Raw genomic sequence first — 16075 nt, forward strand, 5'->3', positions numbered from 1 at the left:
TAGATGAGAAAGGAGTAGTTACAAAATGAATTCATGCCTTGAGCCAATGATAGAAGAATTGAATTTCATGAGAGAGGAGTTACTTGAGAAGAAATGTAACTCATTCCAAAAATAGAGAAAGAGGTACACTTGTCTTGAGGAGTTACAATTCGAAATAGTGAGAGAGATAGTTAAACTTAGACATGAGAGAATATTTGGTGAGAGTTACAAATTGAATTGAATGAGGGAGTTACAAGTGCATTTAATAAGGAGTTACATTTTTGCCATACATTGAATTAGTGGGAGTGAGTTATATTCTCTTAAGTGAGGAATTGCTATTTTATTCCAAGAGAAAGGTTTGGTTTGCCAAGAGATTTTCAATTTAATTTACTTATTCCATGAAATAATTCGTTTTTTATTTAATCCATTAAAGGTGAATGGCTTTAGATTATTTTATAAATAATAGTATCATAATAATAATAATACTAGTAAAGATAAAAATATTAATCCTCGACTTGTATAATCATGATTGATTTGATTTTAAAGTGCATTTCATATGTCGAGATCATCCTTGATCATTTAGACATGACTTTCTATTTTTGGAAAGTCGCTTCCAAATTTAGATGTAACTTACTATTTTTGGAAATTCATATTAGAATTGTCAGAAATGAAATTTTATTATAAATGGTTCAAACAGAGCTAAAAGATATGATTTCTTCTAGGAGAAATTCATCCCTGAACTGCCAAATTTTAACATATTTCTAATAACTCCTTAGAATGGATTGATGTTCGTAAGAGAAAAGGAACAGAGGAAAAACCCATAATCAATCCTGGGCTCTCAGACCAAGACTATAGTAAATGCATGGCTTTGAACTGTGATGATTTGTGATGGATGGAATGATGTAATTTGCTATTTTGAGGTAATACAAAGTAACTTACAAAAGAAAACCAGAAATATGCTTTCACATGATAAATTAACACAGTTAAATACTGGAGAAAACCCTCTTGAGGTATTAAAAACTCCAGGAATATATATTAACCAGTAAAGACACAGATACAATTGTGTACCCATGTAAATACAATTTATTCTTCCCTTATATTGGTCAAGGGATTCAAAGAATAACTGTCTAGCAGCCGCGACTCTGCCTCCATTTTCTCCCCAGCTTCCCATTTGCATTTACTCTTGATCTACAGCCAAAAAGTAGGTCCCCAACTACCAAACTATTCATTGCTGGGAAGTTAGGGCTACGTGGCACTTGTGCCTACATGCCTTACTTTGACCTGTTTCTGATTATGGATCAGACCTCCCAATTCTGAATCTTTTGGTCCTCATTCCTCCACGAATTCCTTTGGGTTGACTTCTCATTCGTCAACCTCGGATTCTTTTGTTCTCACTTCCAAGAGAGTTCAGAACCGCTCTAATACCAAATTGATCCAGAATTTTTTGGATGCTTGGCTCAAAAGCTGGAGTGTCATATCACTCACAGCTCTCCAATCTGGATCATAAAATTTATTGTGCATTTTCTTGGACTCAACTGCTCAACCTTCTGTCTGTGAGATGGACGACAGTGCATATTTTCATATTTACATAGTTCTAAGCTTTCATCCCTTGGAGATTATAGATTATAGGACACTGCAGTCAACCAAACTATGAAAGAAAAACTATGCTACAAAGCAAGACATTCTATGCAGAAATTCAATCAAGGCAATGAATAAACCATAAGAAAAAACATGCCAACCACTTTAACTCTCTGTGGCGTACTCCGAAGCAGTGTTGAAAATATCGATATCGACAAATATCAGCGAGGGTCCTGAAAACATCTTATCGGCAATATCGGCGAAAATATCGACAAACATAAAAAATCAATTTTTTCACATTTTAAAACATATAAAGCAATAATGATATTTAGCCGATATTTTCAAATATGGTGATACTTAGCCGATATTTTGTCGAGATTTTCAAAATATCGCCATATTTACCTGCCTAAATATCGTTTACCTAAAAATATCACGATATTCGCAATATTATCAACACTTCTCCAAAGTGATATGTCTCTTTTGTTCAAAAGTGTTTATGTAGCTTATATAACAAAACAGCCCAAACTTAGAGGGAACAAAATATGCCAAACTACCAACTTAGGCCAACATCTTTGGCATTCATCATTCATTAGCAAAACAGAATGTCATATCCAAAAAAAACTTCAGCAAGTATCCTTAACACGGCTCTGGCAATAATAAGTTCATGCAATGAATAGGTGCTGCAACCACAATACCACAAAGTCAATGTAACAAATAAACAAGCGGTAAACAAGAAACTTTGTAACATCTCTTAATGTTTGCACCAAAATACATGGGCATCTATCCACCAATGCCATGGCACATTTACCAGAAATGTGTGTTTGATTTACATAAGCCACAGATTCATTAAGCTATCAATAACACTGCAGTATATCACAATAGCAATCAAAATACGCATCTGCACTATAAATTAACAAGAACTTCAAACTGGAGAAAAACCCTCATAGGGAGTCCTCTATATTGGTCAAGGGAGTCACAGAATGGCTATCTAGCAGTTGCTATTCTGCCTCCACTTTCTTCCAAGCTTTTTGTCTACATTTATTCTTGATGTACAGCCAATAAGTCGGTTCCCAGTTGTCAATCCATTAGTTGCTGGCAAGTTAGTTAGGACTATGTGGCACTGGTGCCTACATGCCTTATTGTGAACTGTTTCTGATGACATATCAGACCTCCCCATTCTGGAGGTTTTTTGTCCCCAAAAACCAACTTCAGAAAATCAATCTAGCTCCGTCTTCTCGCTCAAGCTTTGGCTTTGGCTCTGGCTTTAGCTCTAGCTCTAGCTTCTTCAATATACTCTCATTTATTTCTTTGGGTTGATTCTAAAGTCCATACATACTGTGCTACTGCCCTCGTCTGTCAATCATAGTTTTTCGTTTCCACTCCCAGTGTTGAGAAACCAAGTGTAGTAAGATTAGGTTGATTTCTCTATCTTGATAATTACTTGTGAATGTTAAATCCCTTCCTATTACTTCTTATGTGTTTTTCATCAAGCAATTATACAAATATTCAGTCTTTCAAGAAAAACAAAGAGACAAGAGACACCAAAATTAGGCTCCAAGCCAGGGAAAAACCCCACAAGGGGGAAAACCCAACAATCCTTCTCTTATAAAATCAGATCAAAATGAGATATCCAAGACCAAGACCAAACTGCCACCAAGTCACCAAGTTCAGCCCTCCTCCAAGTCACCTCCAAAGTCAAATTCAACACAGGTCAAACTGCTTCAAGTCTGGTCAAGCTTCTATAATTTGGACCTTCAACAAAGGAGGCCAGAAATATGTCTGCAACTGCCTCAGAGACCTTGTCCTTATTCACAGAATTCATTCTCCACTTACACAAGCTCTTTTCTCTGCGTCTTCTTAGTCTAACTCCTTCATTAAGTGCTGAAGATATATGATGATGATGAGTAAGTATCCTTCAAAGTGATCGAACCGTCCTCTATATATATCTGTTCAGGAGGTCAAATGTTGTTGAGCTTGACTAATCTTCCTTCTGTTTGTGCAAGTGGAACCTTCTATGGAAAGACTCTACATACTTTCAAGTTCCCAGAGTTTTCAGCTTTCATCCCTCAAGGAGACTGCAGATTGTAACACTGCAGCGAACAATACTGTGAAATAAAAGTTCTGATACAGACCATGCATTCTGTAGAGAAATTATATCGAAGGCAGTCAATAAATCATAAGAACAAGCATGACAGTCACTTAACGTCTTCATGGTGAAATCTGAAGCAATTTTGTCTCTTCTGCTTTTTCCGAAAGATTTATGTAGTTTGTATCACAAAACAACCAAAACTTAGAGTGAATAAAATATATCAAGCTACCAACTTTGGCCAGCATCTTTGGCATTTATCGTTCATTACCAAAACAGAATATGTCAGATCAAAAAACAACTTAAGCATGTACACCTCTAGGAAAAATAAATTAATAAATGCATGTGAAGAATGAAGTGTTACAACTATGACACGACAGTCATTCTGATAAATAAATGAGTGGTAAACAAGAAACTCTGCCACTTCTCTTAATGTTTGCACCCAAATATGTGATGTTATGAATAAAATATATTAAATATAAATAATGACGATAATTGTAATAATGATTAGTTAATTAGAAATTAGTGTTGACGAGGCATGTCTAAATGGGACATGACTTTCCATGAAGAGGCACCTGCCTAGTAATAAGTAGGCCCCTCACTCTCATTTGCATCATCATTCTTACTCATACATTTTAACATATATTCTTGTATCCTAAATGGAGATCTACATATTCCCAGTCTTTTGGAGTATTTAACTTGAAGAATGAACTTTGGTATCAGAGTTGTTCGATCCTTTGGCCGCTCAGCCGCTGCACACAACCATTCTGACCCAGGTCCTTAGCCATCGAAACTCGTCAACATTGTTGCTGTTGAAGCATTCGCTACAAGAATTTGGAGTTTCTCCATCTTTCCATTAGGCCCTAGGCCATTTAAAAAGGAAACAAAAATCAATATTGAGAAAAAACAATTAAAAAAAAAATACAACAACAAAAAATCATTCAGAAAAAAGGAGTAAATATAAAAATTAAAAATTAAAAATGAAAAAAATAAAAAAATTAATATCTATTTAAAAAAATAAAAAATAAAGTCCACATGGGGTAGCTTAAGTGGCGATGGTCGTAGAATGAAGTCTCATCAAACCGGAGATCTTGGGTTCGAATCTTGTGCTACCCTCCCCCTATAGCAGGGTGAATAATGGACATGTAAAACTCGAAAATCGGAGAGTCCTACCAAGCTTACAAAAAAACTATATATATATATATATATATATATAAGGGAAAAAAAAGATTAAAAAAAATTAGTTAAAAAGAATATTATTTAGTTTAAAAAAACACACAATTATACAAATTAAGAAAAAAAGGGGGTTATTTACAAACCCTAAGTTCTTTGACGAACACAAAATAATTAATATTCGACGAACAAATGGAGTCCAATTCGAAAATGATGAAGGAAGTCAAGATGAGTTCCACACAACAATCATTATTTTGGACTAAATGTCTGTTTTGTATAACATACATTGAATATCCTTGGATTCATAAAAATTGTGAATTATGTTGTCCAACATGTGGAAAATTATTTAATGCGGAAGAATGTCAAGATGATGCACTAATGCAAATGACAGAACAAGAGGAAAAACTTGCAAAATTGGAACAAAAATTAACAAAAAAACAAAAAAAGAGAAAATTTCGTGTCTAATGGACCATAGCCAAAAATTACTTGTGAAGGTCAAGAAGTCCAAGGAACAAAAGAAAAAATTAGAAGAAGAAAAGGAATGTGTCAAGAAGAAATTCAACGAGATTCTATCAGAGAAAGAAGAAGAAAATTTGCACTTAAAAGACCTGAACCAAAGGTTATTGGAACAAATTAGATCTCTAAAAGATGAGAAGCTTAAAAGTCAAGACATTGAAAATAAGGTTGACGAATCATAAACCAAAGAACTCTTACATCTGAGAAACCATAATCAAATTCTACTCACTCAAATTAAGAAACTTGAGGATGATAAGCAATCATTAAAAAACAAGTTAGAATAATTACTCACGAAAGAAGTATCAAAGTCTTTAGACATAATAGTAAAAGTCGAAGAAAAGGAAATAAACACAAACCCCATTAATCTCACAATTCAGACAAATCCAAACCCAACTGAAGTAAGGACATACTCAAAAGTTGCAGTTCAAAGTTCAAACAATGAAAAACCCAGCTGAAGATTTTGTAACCAACTCGACAACATCAGAACCTGAAGCAAGTCTCAATCATGTCACACACATGATAAGGGAAAGACAAACTCCTTATCTACAGCTGAATCATAAAAGCATACATTCCAATCAGTCTGCATATCTATATCTCTCAAAACAAACAACAAACTTATGTTCAGAAGGATACTGAAGTGCACACAATTCAGTGCAGTGATAACGATTCATCACAAGTTTCTAGTAATCGAAAGATTCCACAAAAGATTAATTTATGATGGTCAGATCCTTTCTCCGTGTGACAATTTTATATATCACGCCAAGGATCATATCAATTTGTATCAACGAAGATGACAATTATGAGACGAGAAGACATTCGAAACAAAGAAAGAGATCAAGCCTTTTCATCAGCAAGCTTTGAGGACAAATCCTTTTGAAGGGAAAGGCAATGTTATGAATAAAATATATTAAATATAAATAATGATGATAATTGTAATAATGATTAGTTAATTAATAATTAGTAATTAGTGTTGATTAAGCATGTCTAAATGGGACATGACTTTCCATGAAGAGGCACCTGCCTAGTATATAAGCAGGCCCCACTCTCATTTCTATCATCATAATCTTATTCATACATTTTAATATATATTCTTGTATCCTCAATGGAGATCTAAATGCCTTGAGAAAGCTTCTAGATATTCATTTACGAACAGAAACTTATATTGGGACAACTTAAGACTATGCACATTGGAGTGGAGTTAGCTTTATTTTTCTCACATGCATCTTTTATTTTTGGCAAGAAAGCTAGGACCTAGTCCTAGATGGGATTGGTTGATCTCTCTCCCATGCACATGATCTATTCTTAGCAGGAGAGGAGAACTCCACATGTAATGTCCTAGGGTAATTTTTCCCTTAGGGTTTCTTATTCAATAATGAAATCAGCAGTACTAATACATGAATAAGCAATATGGTCATTAAATCCCAATAGACAATTGCAAGATTTAATGAACAATATAATCCTCCAACAAAATCACACTGCTCTAAAGTTTACTGCCCACTGTACTGAGTTTGCATTCAACCAGCAATCAAGTTACTATAGTTTGCAAGCCCACAATTTTAGTAAAAACAGTACTATATCAGATTCAGAGAAACTATCACTAGTTACTGTCTACCATAGTCTGGTTTTATGAAATGCCTCAAGAAAAACCACTGGATCTTGCTTCAGAAGTGGTCTAAAATCCACCGATTTTCGCCCCAGGGAAATGAACAAGCTGCCTCAAAAATCACAAGACTCTATCTCAGGAGTGATTGAGCTGCTTCAGGAGGAATTACCAGACTCTGCCTCAGGAATGTGATTGATTTGATTATACTGCGGGCAAATTTCAGCCCTGCGGCCTCTACCGCCAGATTGCAGCGAGACTATGGTTACTGCAACCTAGGGATGTCTGCAGGTTGCCTCAAGATGCCCCAAATTACCTTGAAATTCCAGTGAATTACCTAAGGATAGCCATGAATTTCGCCTCAAAAGAGCCACGAGTTTTACTTCAAAAAGCATCATAAAAAAGGCACAAGCTCAACCCACTAGCCAAACCCCATGGCACATGTCACCATCTTTCCAACCATAAATAATGGTTTCCCGATCAAACTCCATGACCTAAGAAAGTAACCAGAGTCAATCTCCCCAAGCATATCCAATGGTCTCCCAGTCAAATGCCATGACATAAGGGAGTAATCAGGATCAATCTCTCCGACCATAACAATGGTCTCCTTGCCAAACCCCATGACCTAAGAGAGTTCTCAAAATCAATTTCCCCAACCATAACCAATGATCTCCCAGTCAAACCCCATGACCAAGGGAGCAATACAAGCTTGATGCTTATAGATACTGCAACATAGCAATTCCTTTCACCAAGGAAAGCATTCTCAATTTCTCCAAGCTTGTCCCAGAAGTACACCAACTTCATCCAGGGATAGAGGCTTTAACCAACTCGAACATAGAAATACATAGGAGCCTCACTGCTCCTTTTATACCACATGTTATGAACTGTCACCGCACACTTGCTCAAACAATCATGAAGCTACCCTGCTTCATAACATGCCAAACAAACTGCAATACATTCTGACCAATCTGAATTTGTATATCCTGCAGTTGTACTTTATCATATGAAACATATCTCAATCAACAGTGCCATATTGGTACCTCAACACATGTAACACATGCCATGGCTCAACCATAAACTGATCAGCTTGAATCCATCACCACATATGTTTTCCAATTATTCTAATGTTGAAACAAATGTTGCTAGGACAATCTAGGCAGCTCCCTCTACAACTCAGTTTCATCAATATAGATACCATGGGAATGGCCATGGACTTGTTGTCTATCATAACAATATTCCATCCTTTTTGACTAAGGAGGATTTCATCATCTCCCTCTGTCATGATTGCTCCCTCTATCACGAAAGCAAATCTTCCTACCATTGTTGCTCCCTCTGTCACATGAGTCCTTCTTTCATCAGAAATAAGCCATATAATAACAAGATCAACCAAGACTCATTAGATATCCATCAATGTTATGCTTGATGTTCATACAAAGTCTTCTTTGGTCTAGAGAAAATTTCTTCTCATAGCTCTCTCTCCCTCTTCCCGAGAGAATCCTCTTCCACAAAATTTGCTTTGTTCTTCCAATACTTCCATCTGTTGCCAAAGCCTTGGCAGGCCTTCACAGTGTACATGCTATCCTCACTAGGAGGTCATGGAAGAACAATTATAACCCAGCAAAGAGAAAAACGACAAGAGGCTAGCTAATAGTAAACTAACAACAATAATAATCAAGAAAGAGAGATATAAGATACTTATCTTTGAGGAATGAAGGGAATTTGACAGTTCCCTCTTGATCCTTGCTTTCTTGCAAAATCCATCTACAAGTTCATCATCCTAGTCTTCATCATCAACATGTTGTCATTCCTTCCATGAGCAAGGGTTTCTTCTTTCAGCGGAAGCATCAACCTTCAATACTTAAGGTCTAGCACTAGGGTTTTGTCCACAAACCCTAGATTTTTCTTAATCATATCCTTCAAAACTTACCTAGGGTTTACAAACCCTAGAGAAAATAACATTATTGAATTTTGTCATGTGCATCCCTTTTCATGAAGCACTCTAAGTCTTGCACGATAGCCCTTCATTAATGTTGACAAAACCCTTATCACAATCAACATCAATCTCAAATTATCTTTGCATATCTAAAATATTCAAAACCATGTCATCTTTATGCCTCTGCATATCAAGGATGTTCCATCCAAGCAAGTGTGACAAGATTAATGGTCCACTCTACCTTCATCTAGCACTATAAATAAACAACATCCTCTATCCATAGTAGGTATCGACGCATACAAATTATGAAAGTAAGTGTCTCCAAGGGAGGAAATTCCATTATCTTTTACAACAATTTTATAAGAGAACTTGTATCATCAACCAATGAATAAGTAACAGTCCTCAAATAGTCCAGCAAATTTTGGCCTCAACTAGATGATCATCCTTGGTTCTTCTAGAACAATTAACTCGGCCTCCTCAAAAAACAATCATTATAGTAGCAGCAATATAGGGAAACTCCAGTTCTGAAGGTGGCCCAGACTTTGCAAGAAAAATTTTGATCCTTGAAAAACTTGATGAGGAAAACTTATAAATGCCCTTTCAATGTCATCATAATTGAACTTAGCCACATATTTCTAAGGCTCTGCCATATAAGTAATCCCAGTCGATACAATCATAATCAGCAGTGCAATGCAAGACAAGATATTAGTATTATTTCAAACTAAGTAGCTCAGCTTCTTCAAAACAATGGCAAGTCTTTAGATCTGAAAATGCCTCAGCCTTCAAGAGAAGTTGATGAGGAACTTGGCTTCTTCTGCACTGTAAACTTATGAATGCCCTTCCAATGAAATCAAGACGGTATTCCAATGTCCTTCCCTCTAATTGAAAATAGCCAATATGTTAAATTGTGGTATGTTCTATACTTAGAGCAGTTTACTTCAATTATTCTTATTAGCCCAATGTCAATTCTCAGTATAGCAATCACATTAACATATAAGTAAAATGTTGATATAACATAAATAAAATCGACAGAAGACAAGCCAAGACAAGAGGCACAAGATGTGGCGGCTAGCCAGGGACAAACCCCAATGCGGGGAAACCCTTTGATCAATTCTTCTATATTCTTCAATAATTCAGCACAGAGAGAGAGAGATAGTACAATATCACAAATCTGTGATTTATAACAGCAGCAGTATAATTCAAATCAGCAAGGTCAAAGCTGGTCAAACAGCTCACCAATGACCTTAAGATATCCTAGGAGAACTCGGCCTCCAACAACAAGTATGTGCAGCCCAAAACAGTCCAAGTAAGAGGGACAAATCAGCAATGAATGCTACAGCAACCTGCAGCCTGCCCTAACCAGTCAACGTTGTCCCAAATCAGCTCTCCAAAAGTCAACGCAGGCTGTCCAGCACTTCGTCTAGCCTAGGAGAGGCTGCCCATGCAAAGCCGCAATCAAAGAAGGTAAGATGTTGGTCAAAGCAGCCCTAAATCACCCCAAACAAGATGGTTGTACCCTCTTGCATCCTTGCTGCCCTAATATGCGTCCTCACAATGATGCCCTAGAGATTTGTGTCCTTCTTCAAAGCTGCCCAAGAGATCTGCGTCCTCCTTCCTTTTGTATACCCAAGAGACAAGGAAGAGATGAGAGGATGAGAGTGAGTGAAATGAGACACAATGTCTCCTCCTTTTATATGCAACGTTGAGGTTAGCTGGGGGTGTGCAACACAACTTAACTGGCTGGTCGACCTTGACAAATTGTCAAGAAATACAAATAAATTCATATCTCCATGAATACATGTCGGAATCGGATGATCGTTATATCAATCCTACACCTCTCGACGAGAGGAATCCAAGAAAAATATCAGCTGCCATAAATTAAATAACCCACATGGAGTTTGGCCCTAGTTGCCAATTTTAATACAATACAAAGCACCCGTATACTTGTCAAGAGCTTTTATACAAAAATATTAACTTCAGGATGCCATACTTAAGACACAATAAGGTTATCAAATCGAACATGTACAAATGTAGATGAGATAGTTTAAACTTTATCCAAACCATAATAGGTCAAAGATTGGTGCCATAAAACCTTTCAGGAGAGCTTTCTTCTTTAACAGGGGCAAGCAATCTACAATTTGAATGATACTTGAAACGTTTCTTGGCATAAATCTGGGTGCTAATGATCCTCAACAGAATTTAGCATACCAATATTAAGCAACAATGTCCTTTGTAAATGAGCAAATCACAAGAAATCAAAGGAAACAAAGTTCACAAAGTCCTTGTAGTCAGAACAGGTCTTATTAGGCTAAGTCACAAGACACGTCCTTAGGGGTCCCGTGTCCCTTATTTCATGTGTCAAACACAATACGACCCATAAAACATGTTTGACACATTCTTCAACATGTCCTAAAATCAAGACACGTGTTTGGCCTGTGCCGGACAGTGCCCTAACGTGTCCTGATTTTAGGACACGTGTCCCACTAAAATCCCAAAGTAAAAAACGTCGCGTCCTTTTTTTTCATTTTTTCCGTCAATTACATGTATTCATGAGGCGTTGGCCAACATGGATCTTAATGACCCACTACTAGAGACAGACACTTTTGATGATGAGTCTCTTGGGGGGTCATCCTCCACACCAACAAATGCAGCAGGAGATCTTGGATTGGGCATAGAGGAGGATGGAGCAGAGTTAAATGGAAGTGGTAGTGATGGTGATTATAGCAAGGAGGACCTAGACTATTGATAGAGTTGTGACTAGTGAATCATGACCAGTAACACTAACGAGCTATTATATTCCTACCTATTTTGTATCTACTCTATTTTGTATTTTCTAGTGGCACTCCCTCGATATCTATGTAATACATTTTGATTTTCATGACTTAATGAAAAATCTACAATTTGTGGTTTTAATACCTAACTTCTACTTCTAAACTTCTAGGTTTATTTTATCAATCATGATATTTCTAAATTTCTAGTTTCTTATGTGCTTGAACAATTGTTAATAACATGAACAATGATTAAATTGTAAATACTAAATTACTAAATAGATATCATCTCATTACTAAATTGTAATTACTAAATTACTAAATTAATAAACTAACTAGTTCTAAAATTGTAAATACTAAATTACTAAATAGATATCATCACGATTCATATCTGTAGATGTTCTAATTTCTAAAAAATATGGATCAGGCACTATATTTCATTATTTTATATATATATATATATATATATATATATATAAAACGTGTCCCTTGTGTCCTGTTTTTGAGGTCGTTGCGTCACGTGTCGAATACTTGTATTTACGTGTCCTCCATGTCCCATGTCCTCGTGTCATATGACTTACGTCTTAGGCAATCTTCATGTGATCCTTGAAATGGTCCAAACATTGAAAAACTCTTCAACTTTATGAAACACCAGTGAAAATCATTCTTAAGAGAGGCTCCTTTTTGTGGCCTGAATGTACAGTGCCTTACAAAAGACTTTGTGCATAAGAGATAGTTCAGCTGACTTTTCCACAGACTGAGGTATTTTGGTCTGAGGCTTTTCAGACCTTCTGAGGTCATATCTGAGGCCTCTCGGTCCTCTACTTCCGCAGCTTCCTTCAGTTCTGTCCACAACTTTATGTAATCATCAATTCTCCTTTATCCTTTGATATTTTTAGAACGTGTAGTCAAGCACTAAGGGGTTTGCTTCGAAGGCAAATATCTGTGACTGCCAAGCAGTGAAAGATCTCCTCAAGACAGCCCTAACCAGGGTCAAATTTGACCTCAGGGTTTTTGTTACATGGCGGAGTTAGGGCTTTAGGACAACCCAAGAAATGGGCCGAATATCACTTGAAACAGTGGCTAATGGAACCTCAGAACAGACCTATATTCTTCCTACTTCGCATTTGGATGATCCACAAAACATAGAGGTTCTTATGAGGATTCTATGCCTATACTTCTTCAAGACATTCCAGGGCTGCTCTTAAACCTTAGCTCTGATACCATGTTAAATTTTTAGGATTTCCTTAACAAATAATTACTTCCAATGATTTTCTTCATTGTTTATCTTGTGTTACTTCATCATTAAGCAATTATACATAGGAAATCTTCAACATTAAAACAATGATGACAGTAAAAACATGAAGAGACAACCAAACACAAGAAACACAGAATTTACCCTGGGAAAACCCCAAACCAGGGGAAAAACCCAGCAACCTTTTCTTAGAGAAATTTGTCCATTCAACAAGAGATACAATCTGAATTTTCCAGTGAAAACAAATCAAACTGACCAGTGATCAAACAGAGATAAAATTCATCCTCCTCAAATTTCGTCCTCCTGACTTAGATATTCATTCTCTTCTCTCTGCCTTAGATTCCGTCCTCTTCTCTCCTCAAATTATGTCTCAGACTCGTCCTTATGATGATCTGAAATAAGCCTCAGATTATCCGAATTGGATGTCCAAAAGATGATGTCGAGTTGCCTTTATATATAGATCAAGGGAGCCCGAATGGACACGTCCCTTGGGCTGGGCCGACTTGGAGCCGACTTTACAATTTTGAGGCAAAATTTATAATTTGAAAAATTCAATTTTTCTTCTTTCAAGACCGGTTTGAAATACAATTAATATTTGTCATTTCTCTTTATTTTTGGAGGGCTAGGATCAATTATGAAAACTGACCATAGCTACAAAACTTCAACAGAAACACCCCTCATAACATGGCCACTTAGCTGAAGGATAGCTCTAGCCTGCATTAAGGCTACTAAGAGTCTAAGACACATTCAAGCTTGCCGTAACATCTGAACTTCCTCATTATTGATGTCAAGACTTTAACATTAATGTCACTGCATTTCATTTTCCACAAGAAGAAGATGTCACTCAATCTATCTCTGATGCTTAAGCATCTTCAAGCCCCTATCAACATTTTTGCATGGTCATTATGCACAAAAAAAAGTATGACCTAAGTCTGGAAATGTAGACTTATTTTGTTTTAGAGATATATTTATTTATAGTAAGATGGCAGTGGGCTAGCAACCATTCATAGATGTGATCTATAATCAGTTGTACTCAATTGTTAGTATTATCCAACTCCACATTCTGCATTAAAGCTACTAAGAGTCTAAAACTAACGTTGCAAACATCGGTATCAGGATAAAAATTGGCAAGGATCTGGAAAACCAAAATACCGTAAAAATCGGGAAAATATCGGTGAACATTGGCAAACATCGGCAAAATTAAGATACCACCAAAATATCGGTAAAAATCGGCAAACATCGGCTAGGCAAAAAAATCGCGATTTCTCGATTTTATCATGAATAAAATCGGGATATTTGTAACACTGTCTAAAACATCCATGCTGACCATAATATCTGGACTCCTTCATTATTGATGCCAAGGCATTAATGATTAATCTCAGTGCATTTCAGGTTCCACACAAAGATGTCTCTCAGTCTATTTCTGATGCTTAAGCATCTTCAAGCACTTGTAAACTTATCAGGAATAACTTATCCAGATCTTAAGGATAAAGTAATAAAGCTCCGAACAATAGTTTTACTGAATTTGTATCAGCTCCTATAATAGTTTGTTTTCATTGCTCATTATTACTACTGTAAACCAAAAAAATAAGATGCAGAGTTTTCCCAGGAAAAGGATTGTACATACAGCACAACCAACAGTTTTGCTCCAAGAACCTCCCAAGTAAGCAAGCTCGCCACTGCACACCAGAGAAGTATCATGAAAAGCAGAACGACCCAGCACCTGAACTACATCTTTGCCACCCACCATGTGCTTGCCCGCCAAAATCTTTAGCAACGTTGTCTTACCTGTAAATGTCAAGTAATCTTACATAAGGAATAAAAAAATACTGTATGATTCAGCAATAAAGACATGCAAAAACAGTATTTAAAAGTAGGATTAACTCGATGCAAATCCAAGAACTCACTCAAAGTTGCTCTCTTAGTTGAAAGGCTCATTTATTTCTAAGATAAAATCTTTACACCTACTTTACCTACAGGCCGTACATACTGCAAATGTAAATAGTAGCAGATTCCAAAAACATATGTTAAGGCTACGAGTCTAGACACAAGAGAACAAATATCTTGAACACTGTACTATGAGTCTAGACTCTAGACATAAGAGATAACAAATATCTTGAACACTGTACCATTCTTGTATTTTGTTCATGATAAATAATGTCTTTCTAAAAACTCTGCTCTTTTTTCCATGCTGAAGATAGTGCAATGGAAGGAAAAACAGTTCGCAAAGGACTACCACTGTTTCTTTGGATGAAAAGCCCTCTTGGGCACCTTCTGTTTTTGATTGGGAGTTTGTTATTTCTTAATATAAAACCCTTGGCACTCCTAGGTTTTTAGGACTGCTCCTGCCATTAGCAATATTGAGCTTCTTCGTGTATGTCTATGTCAAATGTAAAGGATGGCTTTTTTGTAGCATTATATACACACTTTTGGGGAAATGCCCACCTTCTAACCAACTTTCTGCAACCTTCGAATGAAGGCTAACATATTTGGAAAAAGGATTGCTTGGATTTCCTGCAGAATTAAGAGCAAGGGTTTGTGGGCTTTATTCATTAGAAACTAACAATTGTTAGAATGTACGGTTAGGAACTTAAAATATGCTGTAATGCTATTACTATTTAGGCCATACCCAGAATTATCATCGTATAAGGAACTGGACTGTTTACAAGGAATTTTTGAGCTTGGAAATCCCATGTTTGAGATTATCCAAATCTAAGATGCGTGAATTTTAGAGCCTTCAAATTTTCAAGCCAATGAAAGTGCTTCTTAGTTGATTGAAAATAAGAAAACACGTGCCATATGTTAAATGTAAAAGTATTCACAAAAAGGAGGTAAATTCAAAAAAGTATTAAGAAATTGCTTAATAATCTCTGAATAAGATAATATCAATATTGATTCAATCAGAATACAAACAATACATAATAAGAGCAATCAAGAATTCAGTTCACATGCGATAACCTCTAAACTGCCAAATTCAATGACTCGTCGAAAGGAAAAGTTATCAATAGAAAACTGGACATAAAGTTTTCAATTTTCTGGTATATCTTTTATGTTTAATCATGCATTTGAGCTTTTGATTACTCAGACATGCTGGCCTTTTCAAGAATTTGTACATGACAATACTATTACAGGCCAAGACAGGAGATCAAACTTTTTTTAGAACAAATTTATACTATATCAACAAACC

The 16075-nt window shown here is 36.2% G+C and overlaps 1 protein-coding gene across 1 annotated transcript in view; it reads right to left on the bottom strand.

Annotated features, from left to right (window-relative positions):
• LOC149228290 (ABC transporter I family member 21-like) overlaps positions 1-16075 on the bottom strand; it is a 135057-nt gene that overhangs the window by 70787 nt on the left and 48195 nt on the right. Inside the window, exon 3 of the mRNA XM_089378141.1 lies at positions 14516-14676. Within this exon, the coding sequence (XP_089234267.1) occupies positions 14516-14676 (161 nt within the window). The remainder of the gene's footprint in view (positions 1-14515; positions 14677-16075) is intronic.

Source organism: Pinus tabuliformis, chromosome J, assembly GCF_031772625.1.
Source record: "Pinus tabuliformis cultivar Carrire ecotype Pingquan chromosome J, CPIR1, whole genome shotgun sequence".
In the NCBI taxonomy this organism is placed as follows: domain Eukaryota; kingdom Viridiplantae; phylum Streptophyta; class Pinopsida; order Pinales; family Pinaceae; genus Pinus; species Pinus tabuliformis.